Raw genomic sequence first — 18,148 nt, 5'->3', positions numbered from 1 at the left:
CCTGTGTCTTTCCTCCTTCCCAGTGCAAGCTGCTTTAGGAGTTTCAAAACTGAATTTCCTGCCCAAAAGGGACCATGTAGATATATGACTGATACTGTTGTAACAAGAAGGGAAGAAGGGAGTAATAGTTGTCTCTGTAAATACAGGATCAAAGCTGTTAAGGAAATTATTTACCAAACTTTTTATATATGTAATATTAATATATGATTTTTTTTGTAAAAAGTTATTGTACGCGAATACAATTCGTAGTTAAATGTTGGATGTCTTATTAGCAAGTGATAATATAAAGGTTACTGCTATTAATATTCACAGTACAGTGTTGATCCAGAGATTAGATGGATTGCCATTTAGAGTCAAATATTTTCCTTTTCTGAGGGTAAATTTAATAAATGGCTTCAGGGGTATTTTTCTGGATCCAATAGCAAAAGGTTGAATTTGATGGATTTGTGACTGTTTTTCAGCATTGGCTACAGTAATACATTATTGAAAGCTCATGCTTTTGCTTACTCTGTTTACAGGTTGGTGCTTAATTTTATTAATGATTTATTAACAACCAAAAGTTTGCATACCGCTTGTTGAACCTTATATAACATATACTAGCATTCATTTTATAATAATGAACAACAGCAATAAATCCAAAAGCTTTTATTTTTGTGACGTCATATAATGATTGAAACAGACTAAAGTTATTAGTTACTTCACTATTGCAACTTTGCATCTGTCAGATGCAAAGTCTTAGTAGACAGATGCAAAGTTGCAATAGTGAAGTAACAGTAATAACTTTAGTCTGTTTCAATCATTATATGACGTCACACAAATAAAAGCTTTTGGATTTATTGCTGTTGTTCATTATTATAAAATTAATGCTAGTATATGTTATATAAGGTTCAACAAGCGGCACGAAAACTTTTGTTTGTTAATAAATCATTAATAAAATTAAGCACCAACCTGTAAACAGAGTAAGCAAAAGCTTGTGAAAAAGTTCTGTTTTTTCTAGATAATTTTATTGACAAATATGGATAACATATAGATAACAGCTGCCTGGTAGATCTAAGAACAGCACTCAATAGTAAAACCCAGGTCTCGCTGTGACACATTCAGTTACATTGAGTAGGAGAAACAACAGCCTGCCAGAAAGCAGCTCCATCCTAAAGTGCTGGCTCCTTCTGAAAGCACATGACCAGGCAAAATGACCTGAGATGGCTGCCTACACACAAACATTACAACTAAAAAAAAAACTTGCTGGTTCAGGAATGAAATTATATTGTAGTGTGAATTATTTGCAGTGTTATTTAGAAACAAAAACGACATCACAAAATTATGACCGAATCCCTTTCAATACTATGAACTCAGGAACCGGAAAAACAGATCAGTTGTACATGTTTCATCTATTCTGTTCTTATTCTTAATTGCTTGTAATTCTCTTCAAGCCCTCTCCTATTGATCTTCCATTCTGACTTAGCAACCAAAGGTTGAAATTTCAAGGCTGGGGTTTGAAGAACAAAAAATAATTGTTTCCAAAAGCTCTGATAAACTTCAATCACTCTTTACTACTGTACTGCAAGTTGGAGTGATATCACCCCCTCCCTCCCCCCCCCCCCCCCCCCAGCAGCCAAACAAAAGAACAATGGGAAGGTAACCAGATAGCAGCTCCCTAACACAAGATAACAGCTGCCTGGTAGATCTAAGAACAGCACTCAATAGTAAAAACCCATGTCCCACTGAGACACATTCAGTTACATTGAGAAGGAAAAACAGCAGCCTGGCAGAAAGCATTTCTCTCCTAAAGTGCAGGCACAAGTCACATGACCAGGGGCAGCTGGGAAATTGAAAATAAGTCTAGCCCCATGTCAGATTTCAAAATTGAAAATAAAAAAAATCTGTTTGCTCTTTTGAGAAATGGGATTTCAGTGCAGAAGTCTGCTGGAGTAGCACTATTAACTGATGCGTTTTGAAAAAAACAGGTTTTCTGATTACAGGATCCCTTTAAGAAGTAAAGATTTGATACCATGATTGTCTACTTTAATGACCAAAGGTCAAGGCAGGGATGTAACTTGAATAGATATAATTCTCAGTAAGAAGGTAAAGAAGTATCCCATTTGACCTTTAATACATAGAATTTCCAAATTGTAATCGGTCTATAATGGCCTCTACATGAAGAATCAACACTCTCCAATTATCACAAACTAAACCCTCAATCAAATATGTAAAGTGCAAGTGCTTAGGGTCCAATAGCCCAATAAAGACAATAATACTCAGACCTATGAAATACTGAAATACTTGTTTTGTCTTTTGTTTGCAATTTTAATTTTTCATAAAATATCCTTATTTTTCTATTTTCTCCAACTGATTATCAGGGACAGCCCCTTCTTTGTTTTTAAGTAGGCCTTGGTTTTTAAGGTCTTTAAAGGAACAGTAACACCAAAAAATTTGTGTTTTAAATGAATGAAAATATTGTGTACTATTGCCCTGCACTGGTAAAACAGATCTGATTGTTTCAGAAACACTACTATAGTTCATATAATCAAGCTGCTGTGCAGCAATGGCAGAAATTGAAAAAAGGCTAGATGGCACAGGTTAGATAGTGGATAACCGATAACACCATTATCTTCTACAGAGTTGATTTGCTAGCTGCTGTGTAACCTGACCCTTTTTTCCTTTGAATGGCTACCCCATGGTTACACAGCAGCTTATTTATATATATATATATATATATATATATATATATATATATATATATATATATATATATATATATATATATATATATATATATATATATATAAATATATATATATATTATGTATGTATTAAAAAAGCAAACACAGCAGTTTTACCAGTGCAGGGCAACACTGCATTATATTTGTATTACTTTAAAACACTTTAATTTTTGATGTTACTGTTGCTTTAAGGAACTAAATGGTGACAGTCTATGGCATCTTATAGCAGCCCCTCAGTAGCATTTGCCAGCATCTCGAACGTTGTACAGTCAGTCCGGGCCTGATTTTAGCTCTTCTTTTGAAAACAGAAGTATTTAAGTATTGTTTTATAACCAGATCTCAGTTCAATGTGTTATTAGTTCTATGAAATAGAGGTATTAAAATGGTTGCTTAAAACCCAGTTGCATCACTATAACCATGAGCATTAAATATATAGTAAGTAAATATTGTACATTATTCACACTTTAAGCAAGAGTCTCATATGAGTCCAGCTCCAGCATGTGGGCAGTCATGTCAAGCACTCTGCTTGGAAAAAAATAGAAGGTTGAGGCTTCATGTCATTCAATATTGTTGGCAAGTAATGATCTATAAATAAATATAAAACTCCTGCTATGTTAACACGGCCACTGGGGCAGCTGCAGCTTTTTCCATCAAGTATAATGAAGGTTATTTCCCACAAAGAGATTGATGGATGAAGAGGATATTAACTTGGGATACTAATATTCAATTAAAGGCGGGAGTAATTAAGGAGTGCTTTCTATATGATTTCTTGCATAACGTAAGACAGATTCCGCTTCCTGTGATTTAAAAGTGGTCAGTGTAGTATCTAATAACCCACAGTGGGTTTGTATTGACTTGTCACTTCTAATCTATTTCTGTCCCCATCTGATACTGTGCTACCCATCATCTCACTGTACTGTAAGTTCTTAATGTGGTTCAGCTTTCCTCTCCTAAGAATTACTTTGTGTACCTTACACTCTTAGTAACAGGAGAATTTGCAGGCCTCTCCTGTTAATCAGACACTAAAGCAGCCACATATGGGACAATTCATTTTGTGGTCCAAATAAATTGATAATGAGCAGTTTGGATTTACCTGAATGACCACACTGCCCCCATCTTCTTGTGTAAAGGACAAATCAGTAGAACTTTTCCACTGATGAGATTTGATTTCCTTTTTCAGATGGGCCTCCGACACCACTCTTGATTTCATATAGGCAAAGCTTTATGTCCTTCTGCACAATGCATTTGAAGGACTTACTGTTATTTAAGAGGGAAGTATGGCTGCCAGGGGCAAAACAATGCAACTTCGGCTGCCTCCAGTTTTTAAACCCCCTTCCCACACTGCAAGCTTGCACAGGCGCAAGTTCATCTATTAAGGAAGAAGAAAAAGCATGGCGGCGAGAGGATTTGCAGGCTATAGAGGAAGTAGACCCTGCGGTCGCGGCCCCCCTTTTACCAGGGCCCCCACGGGGCCGGCTTCCTCTATAGTTAAGCCACTGATGACTGCATACTACTACGAATAACCCCTCCCCTGGTGCTAGGCACTATAGCAGATAATATAAAGGGATTTTAGTACAAGTTAGAGAGTTGCTTCCTCAGGGAGCAGAACTGTTCAAAACATCTAGGTTGGGCAGACCAGATTAACTATTAAAAGTTACCTATAGTTCATGTTGATCATTTTTGCTGGGTAGTCTACGTTTTTATTTTTAATTATTAATCATTCAGTATTGAACTCTGTTATCATGTTTAAAATAGCTGTGAGATCTCTAATGAAATGTCTATTATTTATATTGGGCCAGCAAATTTTACATCTGTTCCTTTCCCAGTGGGTTTTACAGGTCTAAGTTTCCTATCCCAGTCACCCACTGTATGGCCAGTTTCACCAGGAGCCAGTTATTCTGCCTCTATGTTTTGTGGAGTGTGGGAGAAAACCAGAGTACTTGGTGGTATCCACTTGTTTCTCCCAATGTAATCAAGCAGATGTGTCATATTTGCAAATCCAGGGAATAGACAAGGTGAGGAATTTGAGTAGAGGGGGCAATACACTGAGGAAGCTTTTGGAACTGGAAGTAAGATGGATTTTCATTCTAGATACACGGGAACCCAATGGACTTAATGTGAGATGGGATGTCAGTTGCTATGTGTAAGATAAAGAACCATCATTAAGATAATTGTTAATGTTTATTACAAAAGTGGGTAACTTACTTAAGTTTTGGCAGAGTAATAGTTGTCTAGAATATATTAGGAAACTTTTAGATTGAAACTGTCCCATTCGTTGGTTTGATACTTGGAGGTATCCTACACAAATAAATAGATGCAACCTCCATATAACTATAAAGTAAAATGCAGTCAGGAGGTGTCTACAGTTGTCTCCTTGTTAGAATAATGTATCACCACCTTTTATTTTGTCAACAGAACTTTTCTTAAAAAAAGCAGAGGAACAGAAGAATTCAGCGTGGACAATGAGAATATGGCACACCGTTGCAAATGCCTCTTTGAATTAGCATTTTTAGGCAAAATTGTGTTTCAGAGAATATTTAACATTGGCATTCCTGTTCCTCCAAGAATGATTAACTTTTTTTTCATTTCTGAAAGGAATCAATGTGATTGATGCTTCATGCTAACTCAGTAATATTTAAGTCTATCCGTGAATCCGTAGAAACACCTTAGGCTTTTTCAGTGATTGTATTTTTTTCTTTCCAGTAAAAAACCTAAGGAATGTCACTTAACTTGGTAGCACAGGACACAAAAATTATGTTTTAGAGTTGTTCCTTTTGAAATGTCAAAAAACCCACTTGAGTTATAGCCTATAAGAGGTATCCGTAATTTATTAATGCAAAAAATATCCCTGCTATTTCAACCCAACCCATAAACTTCTTAACTGGAACAGTGTTAATGTATACATGTGCATGTCAGGGAGCACCCCTCCATTAAAAACTTATCAATGCTGAAGGTAATAGCCATCCTATAACTGCTAATGCAGTAGTAGGTAACTAAGTAAGAGAACTGATTTCTTTCATCATAGATATCCACACCACTGAGAAATTCCACAAGGCCCAAGCAAAATATGCCAATCATTCAGATCATTCAGTCATTGGGGGAATCTGAAGTCATCCCCTCCAAGTGCCATAGTGTACTTGGTTAGCCCATAATATTCAGCCGGGCCCACATGACAGTAGAAAAGCAGAGGAATGACATCTTGCTGATACTTGATCATAATGGGAGCATGGCAGTAGTGCAGAGTGAGAATGGGCCAACTGCTGGTGATTATTGCACAGCAATATGTCTATGAGCCCATATAACATTATCATTACTGTTTTTTGGGGGGGATAAGAGCACCCCATTCACATAGGAGGTAGGTTAGCCCAAGTAATAACCTGTGCTAGTTAAAGCTCTATAGTATGAATACCTGCTTTAAAATCACAAAAATTTATCACAATGCATCTTGCCCTGCTATATTACTTTAACATGTTCAGCAGCACAATACAATAAATGTGTGTACATTGAACATGCAGATTACATACAAAATAAACAACTGACAGCCAAAACATATCCCTGCGTTCACCTGCCCCACATGTTATCAATAGTTATAATTGATCTTTGGTTGTGTCGTTTTCTTCAGCACGTCCCTTTAGATTTTTTTTATCCTGTGGGCTCAACCTCTTAGGTCTCACCGTAAAGGCCAGAAATTCAACAATTCATACAAAACGAAGGAGGCCACAACAACCGCAGAGCTGTGCGGCTACTTTTTATTCCTCTACATGTTTCGGATCACATGGAGACTTGAGAAAGGGTGCTATGTGCCACTTAAGTAAATGAAACCATTTTTTCTGAGTGTGCCAGTAGCAAATATTAATAGTTTTTGGGAGTATAGCTCATAAACAAACCACAATTTGCTATATAATTAGCACCACACCAGAAATCAGAATTTACATTGCAAGGCAAATAAAGCAACTAACACTTATAAATATAAGATATTTTTGGAAAGTGCATTTGGTACATTTTGCTATGTTTTTTTTTTTCAAATGTGTTTGCATATCTACTCAGAGCTTTCACTTTACAGCATCTTTCAATCTATCTGTGGACTGAAAAATGCCTATGTGTGTTTATTACCATTTCTATATAAACCCACCTACGGGGGGGGGAAGTCTTGTGTGTCAGTGATGTTTCTTTTATTTTGTGCCAGGGGTTGTATTTCAGTTTACATGAAAACATGGTAAGGTTTATTGTGTGTCACTAGTGACATATGGGCCGCTTGAGTCTTTGCTATGCAACAGGATCTGCTAACAATGTGTGCATTCTGTAGTTGATCAATATTTTATAAAGAGAAACCAGCGCATGGGTAAACTGAGTAACTGATGACAGGCAAACAAATTTGCCATACATGGAAAACCAGTTGTTGTGTGTGCTAGTAATACCTATTAATTTGCTTTTAGCCAGTTTTAAAGAAAGTCCATTTAATGTAACTATGAAATCCATTATAAGTAAATCTGTTTTCCAAAAATTGTTGAAATGCAGGAATTCTATTTTCCAAAGGCTTAAACAAACAATTGCTATTTTTTCTTTACCTTTTTTTTATTTAACAGCAGAACATTCCTAAAGTTTTTTTAGGTAATGTAATTTACATTTTTAGCAGGCTTAATGTATGATTTTTTAAACTGGTGTTCCAAAAGTGTGTTTTTGAGCACTACTAGTAGCTACCAAGTGACTTGTGGCTGTTGGGGTATTTTCAGCATGATGGAACCCCCAAGGGAACTTTGGGCAACTTTGCTCAAAACGTTTCGCTTAACTTAAAGAAATACTGACACCAGAAAATAATCTTTTTTTTTTATATCCATCGTAACATTATCATTGAATACTATTTATAATATTGCCATATAAGTATTCGCCTGATGCTTTTATATTGTATATTACCCCCATGTTGCTCTATGAGGGGGCTGCCATATTTGTGAAGCAGTAGTCGGTTAACATTAGAAACTCTAACTGACAGGCTGAGAAGGGACAGTCAGGTTGGCAAAACAGTCAGGTTTAGGAACTTCAAGTAACAATTACTTACAAAAGCAGAACTACCAGCAAAAAATGATCAATGTGACCTATAGGTAACTTTTAATGTATATAATGTAATATTTTGAAAATAAATTTTTAGTGTCGGTATCACTTTAAGGAAATGAATGGCTTTATTTTGACATGTATCTCTGGTTATCAGTTGATCCAGAACTTCATGGGCCCAACCTCCCTGCACTACCACTAAGCCATGTATCTAATTTTCACTGCCTGATCATAAACAATCAGGCTGTAGGATGGCTGACCGAATATTTCCCATTTGGACCATTAAAAGTCTCTTTTAATCTTTTAAACTGGTATTTGAGACAATAGCTCTTAACTATATTTAAATACAAGGGGATAATGAAGTTAAATAATTGGCTTAGATTATAAGATTAGGATCTAGTTCAAGCATCTGTGTGTCATCAGTAAAATCACAGTCTTCAATTAGAAACTGAATAAAACTCTCACTAAAATGCCTGCCAACTGGTCCTATTTATCTAAAGTCCTAATTTTCATTAGCATATTGCACTTATATTTAGGGATGTACCAAGGATTTTTAGATTTGGCCTAATATTGAGTCCACCACATATTCAGTTGTCTATAGTCAAACTATAATTATGGTTTAGATTCAGTTTGGCCAAGACAATCCTGCAAAAAATATCTTTGAGGTAATTGATAAGAATTACATAATAATAATTGAATATTAGGTTATTATTGTAATTGCTTTTAAGTATGTATGTCCTTTTCATAACACGTATATTTTGGTTTATTAACCAAAAAATATGTACAATGTGTCTTGCATATGAATGGATCCAGAAGTCCAAAAAAACAGTTTAAAATCTTTTCCAGATTACATACATTTCACTTTAGCTGGTAACAACTGAGTACTTCCAAGAGCTGGGTTCATCACATGGCATAACTTGCTTCACAGGGGCTTTTTGTCAGTAATGTTTAGTAATGTTTCCTCTCCTGGTACCCTCTTGTAATATAAAGTCAAGAATGTGTAGAATACTTTGGAAATGGTGATACTGTTAAACTGGAATCATGTCTAAAGCATGGAGACTGTTGTGTTGATTACATTTTGAGGAGCATTGCCTGTCAGTATGGCTAAATGTTCTCTCTGAAGCAAATCGCAAACGATAGCATATTCCTTGACGGTTATTTGTTAATCTTGTAGGCTAGATCTGTTGGTTGGTAGTTTATTGGCTGTAATTGTCACCAGCATTTTGTGATTTGCAGCAGTAGCACACACTGGGATTTTATTGCTCAAAGATGCAGGACAAAGTTTCGAAAACAGAGATAAACAAGTACTGCTTTTAAACTGTTTGTTCCCCTTTAATCTATTGGTTATAGGCTGGTATGTGTTTACCAATTACTGTTACTTATTTTTTGATACATACACATTTTTCACTGAAAACATATCACATGTTATACAAATATTTTTCAGGAGGTAGGCAACCTGTAGCTTTTCATCTGCTGTGTAGCTATGTTTTATCTTCTATTTCCCAGTGAGAGGCTGTTCAAGGAACCACAACTTTTATTTGCAACAACATAGGTGGTTCTTCACAGTGAGGTTGTGGAATGCCCTGCCGGTTGATGTTGTGATGTCTGATTCTGTTATTGCCTTGGCTTGGATGATTTCTTGGACAAGCATGATATCCAAGGCTATAGTGATGCTAAAATCTACATATATGGGTTTATATAGTAGAACCCCCATTTTACGTTTTTCAGGGGACCAGAAAAAAAATGGTATAAAATCAAGAAAAATGTAAAATTAGGGAAATGTAATATGCAAACAAGGAAAAGTTGTGCTCACCACTAATTTTTAAAGCCATTAGGCAGGGTTGCAATGAGGCTGTGACCACAAAATACATATAGAAAAATACAAGAGTCCTCTGCACTCAACCCATTATCAATATATTTAAGACATTTTGTGCATACTGCTACTGAAAAATGCCTTACCCTTTAAACAAAACAGGGATTGTTTTTCCATATATTGCAATATATTTAAGCTGACCAACTACGTCCAAAATTGAAATATCGGCACTCACAAAAAATTGTTCAAATCTCATAAAGCTAAATAAAGCTGCACAACTAACGCACGACACTAACTGACGTTTTGTCTGCAACCTTTTTCAAAGTTCTCTTTGAAAAAGGCTGCAGTAGCAGCCAAAACGTCAGTTTGTAAACCAATAGACACTTTGAGAAAGGCCTCAGTAGAGGCCGAAACGTTAGTCTCGCATTTAATAATAAAACATTTTTTATACTATATTTAAGACCTGAGAGTGCGGATCTTTCTTGCTGGTTATTAATCGATATTTTGATACTGCACCCAGGCAATTTAAACCTTTTTTCGTGAGTGCTGGCTACCCTGTGGATATAATATATAAACTGGCACTCCCATGTAAAAATTATCAATCATTTATTCCGTTGTACCATTATCCAACGTTTCAGTCCTTGTTAGGACCTTTCTCAAGGATGATATATATATATAGATAGATAGATAGATAGATAGATAGATAGATACACACACACATACACAGCGTCCATGTTGGGCCGGCACTACACGTAAGAAAAATGTTTGGTGCCTGGGTGCAAAGTAGTAAGATATCCTGGAAAAAGGCGAGCACTCACAGGTCAAAAATCTGTGAAATTTATTGAAAATAAATAACTGACGTTCGGCTAATACTATAGCCTTTCACTAACTTATATTTTCTTTTTTTCTCTTGCAGTGAGTATGTTTCTGAACACGTTAACACCTAAATTCTATGTTGCCTTGACGGGCACATCCTCCCTGATCTCAGGGCTCATATTGGTAAGTACAGCAAATATGTGGTAGAATACTTATTACTTGTACACATTATTTTTGTACTGAAACTTTAATTGCAGTTATGACATATTGACATTTTAATTCCATCAGCAACAAGAATATACATATAAATTGTGAGTGCTGATACAAGTGTTGAACTTGCATATTGGCCAAAGCTGCAAAAAAGTTCAACCTTTACCTCAAAAAATTCAATCTTTTAGCTTATCTCTTCAAAAGTGTCTCAACTCACACGAGAAAATGGGTAAAAATCCTTTGGCACCACTTTTTTGTAGGTAGTTGTTAGGTGCCAGGATCCATTGATGTTTATGGCAGTTAAAATAGCAAAATAATGTGCAATAAGATGCCTCTGCCCAACCCTGGGCTTACCTGCATAAGCTACACCAGATAAGTCCACCAGATAAGTCATGCAACTTCAGTACCTATGTGTCCATAAACTGTGGTTAAATTATCTTGCATTTGATATACCCAGCTTTCTTAATACATTCCAAACCAGTATATAAGGACCCATAGGATTAACACCCCTACTAGTTTACTACATACTATCTATTTACCCAAGTTTCTTTTTTTACACTGAACTGTTCCTTTAAAGTGTAATCTGTCATCCTCCCTTGTTGATATGTGTGTTGGAATACCACTGTTTGCAAGCAATACAGTGGCAGCTTCATTAATTTGCTCTCTGAGGATACTCATACAGACAACTCCCCAAACATAATCACAGTCAGAAAATTAGCAATTCCTGTGGGAAAAGACATGCATAAGTGATTTCTTTCAAAGCATTCTCCTCTATAGCTTTTATAAGTACACCATAGGAAAATAGGTGCAGAAACATATTGATCGAGGTATGCAAATAGCTGAAAGGAAGATTTCATGCAAATTTATGTTTCCTGGTTTTTTATAGTGCCTGGATATTTTACCCAATAATTTATAGAGATTATTCATATCAGTCAAAACCCCAGTGGAGTTTACAGTCTAATGTCTCTTGCATCCACACACATTAGCAGTGTTTTCCATAAATCCTGCTAATAGATTGAAAGTGTAAACAAGCCACCAACATTCCAGCTATTTTTAACATAAAATACTCTATTCTTCATTTTCGTATCTTGCATTCACAAACCATTGCAAAACAAACAAGGTATTTCAGCCTTAACTATACCTTTAAGTCTGCAAAGGATTTTGGATGAAACCGGAAAACACAGTTTTGTGTCAAAATTCAAATTTTCCCATGCAAATTTGCTGGGAAATTAGAGTGAAAGAAAAAGTAATTGAAGGGCTTTTGAAATAAGGGAGTGGTTTATTATTAGGCGGGGTGTGTCCTTATGTTTGGCTTTAGTTGAACGTTGTCCTACTTTTAAGATCTATTTTTAACCATCCCATCTCGTCCAAGTTGTTTCCTACACATGATATCAACTTTTAACTTAGAGAGATTTAAATAGGTTCATATATGTGTTAATATAGGGGTCTTTGCTCTTAAAATGTTGTCACTTTCTATATTCTATGCTTTTGCTGTATAATGCCTATTGTAACTTGGATAGCTGCCATGCTTAAAGGGGACCTGTCACCCTAAGAAATAATTTAAAATTCTTTTCTATCATGTTAGTTGAGCAAAATAAACTTTACTTACACTGTATTTATTATTTACATTTTGTTTCCTTCTGTCTTGGAATTATACAAACACAGCAAGCAGGCAGCAGCCATTTTGTGGACACAGTTATTAAGGGAAATTGTGTATCACCCCAAAATCTTGTGTATGCACCAGAATGGGGAACCTAATGTCCATGTGCAGGTCCCTACACAATTATAGAGCCTGAGGAGGGAAGGGGGAATGTGGGGAGAGCAGTGACATGTAGGAAATGCTGAATGGAAAGTGAAAGTAATTGTCTGCCCCTCCTCTATGCCACGGGCATAGAGGCGGGGCAGGTAATATTTGATTGACAGTTTAGATATTTAAACACCTTTATAACAGGTATGGATGTTTTAATGAAAAATTTTTTGGGGGTTTCATATTTAATTTGCAAAGGACTTTCATTATGCAGCTTTTTATGTGTAGGTGACAGGTCCACTTTAACACCATTTACATTGCATTTAAAATAATATTTGTTTATACTACTTTAGTGGTAAAATAGGTATGATTTCATTCCTACAAGTCTGTGTAGCCAGCGGTTATGCGTTTATGAGTTATACTTTTTCTACAAATTAATATTGATGTAAGTATCCTAAAGTATATGGTTTTTCCTTTGAAATTGTGAAAAACACATTCTGCCTATTAACACAATGTTAGTTATTTTGTTGTTATGGGTAATAAGAGTGCTTTGAAGTCACTTTTAACAATGTTATTCCCTTTGAAGCTGGAATCTGGGTAACAAAGTGCTACATGTAGCAAGAAACTGCAGAGACTAACATTTGTTCCATGTTTTGGAAAGTTGTAGTACATATTAAATTTTAAAGCATGTAACTATTAATATTCATATGCACTGATGACATTCAGTTTGTTCCAGTAGTGTGTGCCATCTGTCAGCTTGCTGATGAATGCTGCCTGCTACAGGTGGACACATTAGACACAGATACATTGCAATTTGTTTTGTTCATCTGTTTGTCAGGTAACCAGCTTGCAAGACATTTATTGAAGTTTTTTGGTAACATAGCCCTAGCCTTGTAACCACATTTGCATCAGTCCCTGCCCCAGTGGAGTTTTCAGTCTAGGGTCCCTATTACATTCATAATGGTCAGGAGACAATTTACCTGTGTGTTCGTTTTTGGAATGTAGGGGGTAACACAGATGTGGGGAGAACATACAAACTCCTTCATGATAGTATATGGAATGGCAATGAACTTAGGTCCCGAGTTCTGCAACTTCAAGGCATCAGTACTCGATCCATTAAGCATTTCATGGGAAGTGTATTCCTGCACAATAATCATTTTGTTTATTTTACCCAAGAGGTTTATACATATTTTACAGTTTATACAGAAATTAATTAAACTATATGATGTTGAAGAACATAATGGGTACAACGTTTTCAGTGACCTGGAAGGGAGTGACTCAATACACTCTTCTCATTACTCAATAGCTAGTGTTCACCAGGAGAAGTCTCAGACAACCACATAATTGCTGTTATGCAAGTCCCAGAAGACCTCTGCCAGTAGTATACAGCAGTAACAGCAGTGACCTCCATGGTATATAGAATCACTATCAACAGAATCAAAATCACACTACGTTAGTTAGCACAAATAACATACTGTACATGTTTGTAATATTCGGAAAACATTTTTTTAAAGCCCCAGTCTACCCCTTTTTATTGCCTCTTATTCTATGATTTTTCTCCTATCACATTTGTCTTTTAACCCTGGGGGGGGGTGTATGTAATATGACACTGTTTCTTGGAGTTTTGTGGCCAATAAAAGAGGCCTAGACAGAGTAAGGACAAGTTGTCTAAGGTTAAATATCCATACCAGTCAGTGAGGGCTTTGTGGAAAGAGCAAGTAAAGCTCCAAATAGTATTGAAAGTGGGGTCACTACTGACAGCACTCACTGGGAATGCACTGCCAAAATGAAAGTGTGCTCCATGCTGACACGTACTATCACGCCCTTGATTCAGGCATCCTCTGGCAAACCAATATTTACGGAGCACAGTAAATGCTTTTCCTGTGCCATGTAAATATTGGTCATTAGCCTGTTGGGACCCTTTATAGTGTAAACGACAGTATCTAATGGGTGTGTCCAAGAGAGAGAGAAATTATACCCCTGGAAGTATGCACAATGTGGGTATTTCTTTGGAGCTTACTGTACTGTGCATGTGTCCAACTTAATTTGGCACAAGGGAATTCGGGGGGCAGGGAACACATGGAGGTGTAACATCCTATAAAAAAAAGTACCAAGCTCATATGTAAAACACAGCTTCATCTAAGTAAACTACTTTCATAAAAAAATACTTTTCTAGTATGTGTTGCTGGATAATCCTAAATAAAAAAAATCTGCCGGTTTAAATATGAAGGGCCGTTCCCTGGATCATATGATTCACTGTACTTACACACAAAACAAAGCACACATACATGCTAGCTTATATTAGCCAATTGATGGAAAAAGTTCTGTCTGTTACTTCCATCCTTCTTCCTGTTACAGTCAGAGCTACATTTTTTCCTGTCAGGTGATCTCTGAGGCAGCACACAGCCCATCACAAAATGGGAACTCAAGGTAATAATTATGGATTAAAAGTACATCACTCACGGGAACTTTTCAAATAAATAAGTGTTCAATTTACAAAATTCCAATGTTTCTAGCACCAGCTGTGCTTTTCCCTAGGGAGTTTCCAACAGGCCATACCCTTCCCTGACATCCAAATACAATGAAATTGCTACTATAACCATGGTAACCCATGTATACAAACATCAACATGTAGCTTACATTATTAGTGCGCATAAGAAACTGCTAATATGTATAAGAAGCATAACATAAACAGATTACACCATATCACAGGAGCAAAACCAAAGTATTAATTGTCTAGGACAGTGCTGTCCAACTTCTATGGTTATGAGGGCCTGCATTTTTCTGGTTTACATGGTAGAGGGCCGATAACGGAAGCCAGTGTTGACCACTCCCTGTTTAAGCCACACCGACTTAAACCATACCCATGTTACCACAAATCCATGTCCACATTAATGATGATAGCACACCAAAAAAACAATGGTTGGTGCTCGCTGCAGGCATATTACTCATCACTCGTATGCGAAACTTCCTGTCCTGTTAAAACATACCCTTAAATACATATACCGCCTCCTCCACTGTGGGAGACACCGCACCCCTTCCTCCAAGCACATAATTAAATACCTTAGGGGCCCTCTAACAACAATTTTCGATCAAATCCTATGAGGTTCTTGTCCCACAGGTAGTGTAGGGCAGGCAGAGTATGGCACACACAGAGTGCATAGGGCAGGCAGAGTATGGCACACAGAGAGAGCATAGGGCAGGCAGAGTATGGCACACATAGAGAGCATAGGGCAGGCAGAGTATGGCACACATAGAGAGCATAGGGCAGGCAGAGTATGGCACACAGAGAGAGCATAGGGCAGGCAGAGTATGGCACACATAGAGAGCATAGGCAGGCAAGTATGGCACACACAGGAAGCATAGGGCAGGTGGAGTATGGCACACACAGGTAGAATATGGCAGGCAGAGTATTGCACACACAGAGCATAGGACAGGCAGAGTATGGCACACACAGGGAGCATACGGTAGGCAGAGTATGGCATACACAGAGAGCATAGGACATACAAAGTATGGCACACATAGGGGACATGGGGCATGCAGACTAAAACACAAAGGGAGCATAGGGCAGGCAGAGTATGGCACACACAGGGCATAGAGCTGTCAGAGTTTGGCACACACAGGGAGCATAGGGCAGGCAAATTATGGCACACACACAGGCAGTGTAGGCAGGCAGAGTATGGCACACAGAGAGTGTTGGGCAGGCAGAGTATGGCATACACAGATGGCATGGGGCAGACAGTATGGCGCAAACACAAGGCGCATAAGGCAGGCAGTATGCCATACACAGGGGCATGGGGCAGGTAGAGTATGGCACACACAAAGAGCATAGGGCAGGCAGAGTATGGCACATACGGGGCATGGGACAGGCAGAGTATGGCACACACGGGGCATGGGACAGGCAGAGTATGGCATACACGGGGGACGGGGCAAGCAGAGTATGGCATTCACAGGAAGCATATGGCAGGCAGAGCATGGCACACACAGGGAGCATAGGGAAGGCAGAGTATGGCACTCACAGTGGGGCATAGGGATTTTAAGTGGATTGTAATGTTCTGTTGTGAGATGATCTAAACTGTCATAATGGATAAAGGTGTTACCCAAAAAACTGACATGAGTTCATGTAAGGTTTTCAAATTGTTGAAAAAAATGATAGTATTGTAATGTGACACTCCTGTTGTTGGGGGGGGGGGGGGTAAGAATAAGAAACACTACTTAGCATTTTGTTGGATGTTTTTCATAGATATTTGAGTGGTGGTATTTTCGGAAGTATGGAACGTCATTCATTGAGCAAGTATCTGTGAGCCATTTACGTCCCTTGCTGGGAGGAGTTGACAACAACACAACGAGCAACTCCAACACCAGTAATGGAGATGCAGATTCCAGTCGACAAAATGTATCGGGTATGTTTGAAAGCAGGATGCTGAGGAAACATGCCTCCTATGTTACTCTTTTATAGAGAAAAGGAATGCCCTCTAATAGCAACACAGCTACATATTTTCCTTGAAATATTTACATTTGGCAAAGGAAAATTAAACTGATTTTTTTTGTCTTTTACAAAGAGCAGTGGTAGATAGACTCTATCAGCAAAATAAACAAGCACAGCTGTGCTCTTAATAAAACAAATCTGGCACATCTGGGAGTTAGCATGTACAGAGTGTTTATGATTTGAATATGTCTGATGCTGGCCTTGACTCGAGTTGAACAGAAAGTGTAGAGTAGTATTTTTCAGTCACAATCTGCCCCCTCCCCCCAAAACTGTTGGTCTTGTCAACCCTCAGCCCCTAACATGGTTAGAGGCATATGAAAATGTTGCCCAAGACATTTAGTTTAGATAGCTGTATGAGAAGCGAAACTAACTTCATGATCATATATACTGTATAATTGTCATTCATTCTTTTCAGCAAACCATTGTAATGCAGTGGGGAACATTGCATTATTTTCTTATCACTTCTAAGAATTACCAAAACTTCAGTTTTGTTGTAATTCCTTATTTTCTGTATGTTTCAGAGTGTAAAGTGTGGCGGAATCCACTGAATTTATTTCGAGGAGCAGAATATAACAGGTAACATTTCTAAGGAGTATACCAAAAGCATACCAGAAAGCATCCATTGTCCTTTAATTAAGATGTGTGCTGTGCCAAAGTTTGTTGTCTGCTTGTATTTTTGGAGCACCCAGACAATATAGAAAGTTCAGCAGAGGCAGACCAGTTATTATACCATACAAAACAAGTGGTGCTTTCTTAAAGGGAAATTGCCATAATACACAAAAGTGGAGGAAAAGTTGCAATCGCTTTGTAATACTTTTATAGCATATTTCAAGAGTATCAATAATCAATTGCAGTTGCACCCCATAACCTGTCAGCCCTCCCATCAGTAAATGATTACTAAAATTGTATGTTTTATTGATTTCATGGGCCAATACACAACATATATTTTAAGTATATAATAAGAATCATCTGAGCAAGTTTATATTCATTTTGAATTTTGTTCCCCTTCATTCTTGTAGTGCAAGTGATTTGGCCTTAAATAAAGTATTATTTTATATTTTAGCTGCTGGGTGTTGTGCTAGATTAGAATATACAGATGTGCAGTATCCTCAAATAGAGTAACTTTGCATTTTTATATTTTACCCTTTAATTGCCACTGACGTCAACATCACTGCCAAAATTTCCAGTGACATAGATTTTAACTTTCCTAAATTCTCTTCTGGCACACTACCTGAATGTTAGAGATGGGACATTATTTCTTAAAATACACATCATTTAATGCGCTATGTGACACAAGTGACATT

The 18,148-nt window shown here is 37.3% G+C and overlaps 1 protein-coding gene across 3 annotated transcripts in view; it reads left to right on the top strand.

Annotated features, from left to right (window-relative positions):
* st7.S (suppression of tumorigenicity 7 S homeolog) overlaps nt 1-18,148 on the top strand; it is a 52,742-nt gene that overhangs the window by 13,465 nt on the left and 21,129 nt on the right. For all 3 annotated transcript variants that reach the window (XR_005966666.1, XM_018255866.2, XM_018255867.2), the window contains exons 2-4: nt 10,499-10,581; nt 16,599-16,758; nt 17,366-17,420. Coding sequence is in view for 2 of the 3 variants with exons in the window: in XM_018255866.2 (XP_018111355.1) it covers nt 10,499-10,581; nt 16,599-16,758; nt 17,366-17,420 (298 nt within the window). In the remaining variant the exon portion in view is untranslated. The remainder of the gene's footprint in view (nt 1-10,498; nt 10,582-16,598; nt 16,759-17,365; nt 17,421-18,148) is intronic.

The sequence above is a fragment of the Xenopus laevis genome, chromosome 3S (genome assembly GCF_017654675.1).
Source record: "Xenopus laevis strain J_2021 chromosome 3S, Xenopus_laevis_v10.1, whole genome shotgun sequence".
Classification (NCBI taxonomy): domain Eukaryota; kingdom Metazoa; phylum Chordata; class Amphibia; order Anura; family Pipidae; genus Xenopus; species Xenopus laevis.
Note: the sequence above shows the minus strand (reverse complement) of the source record. Positions and strands in the feature narration are given on the sequence as shown.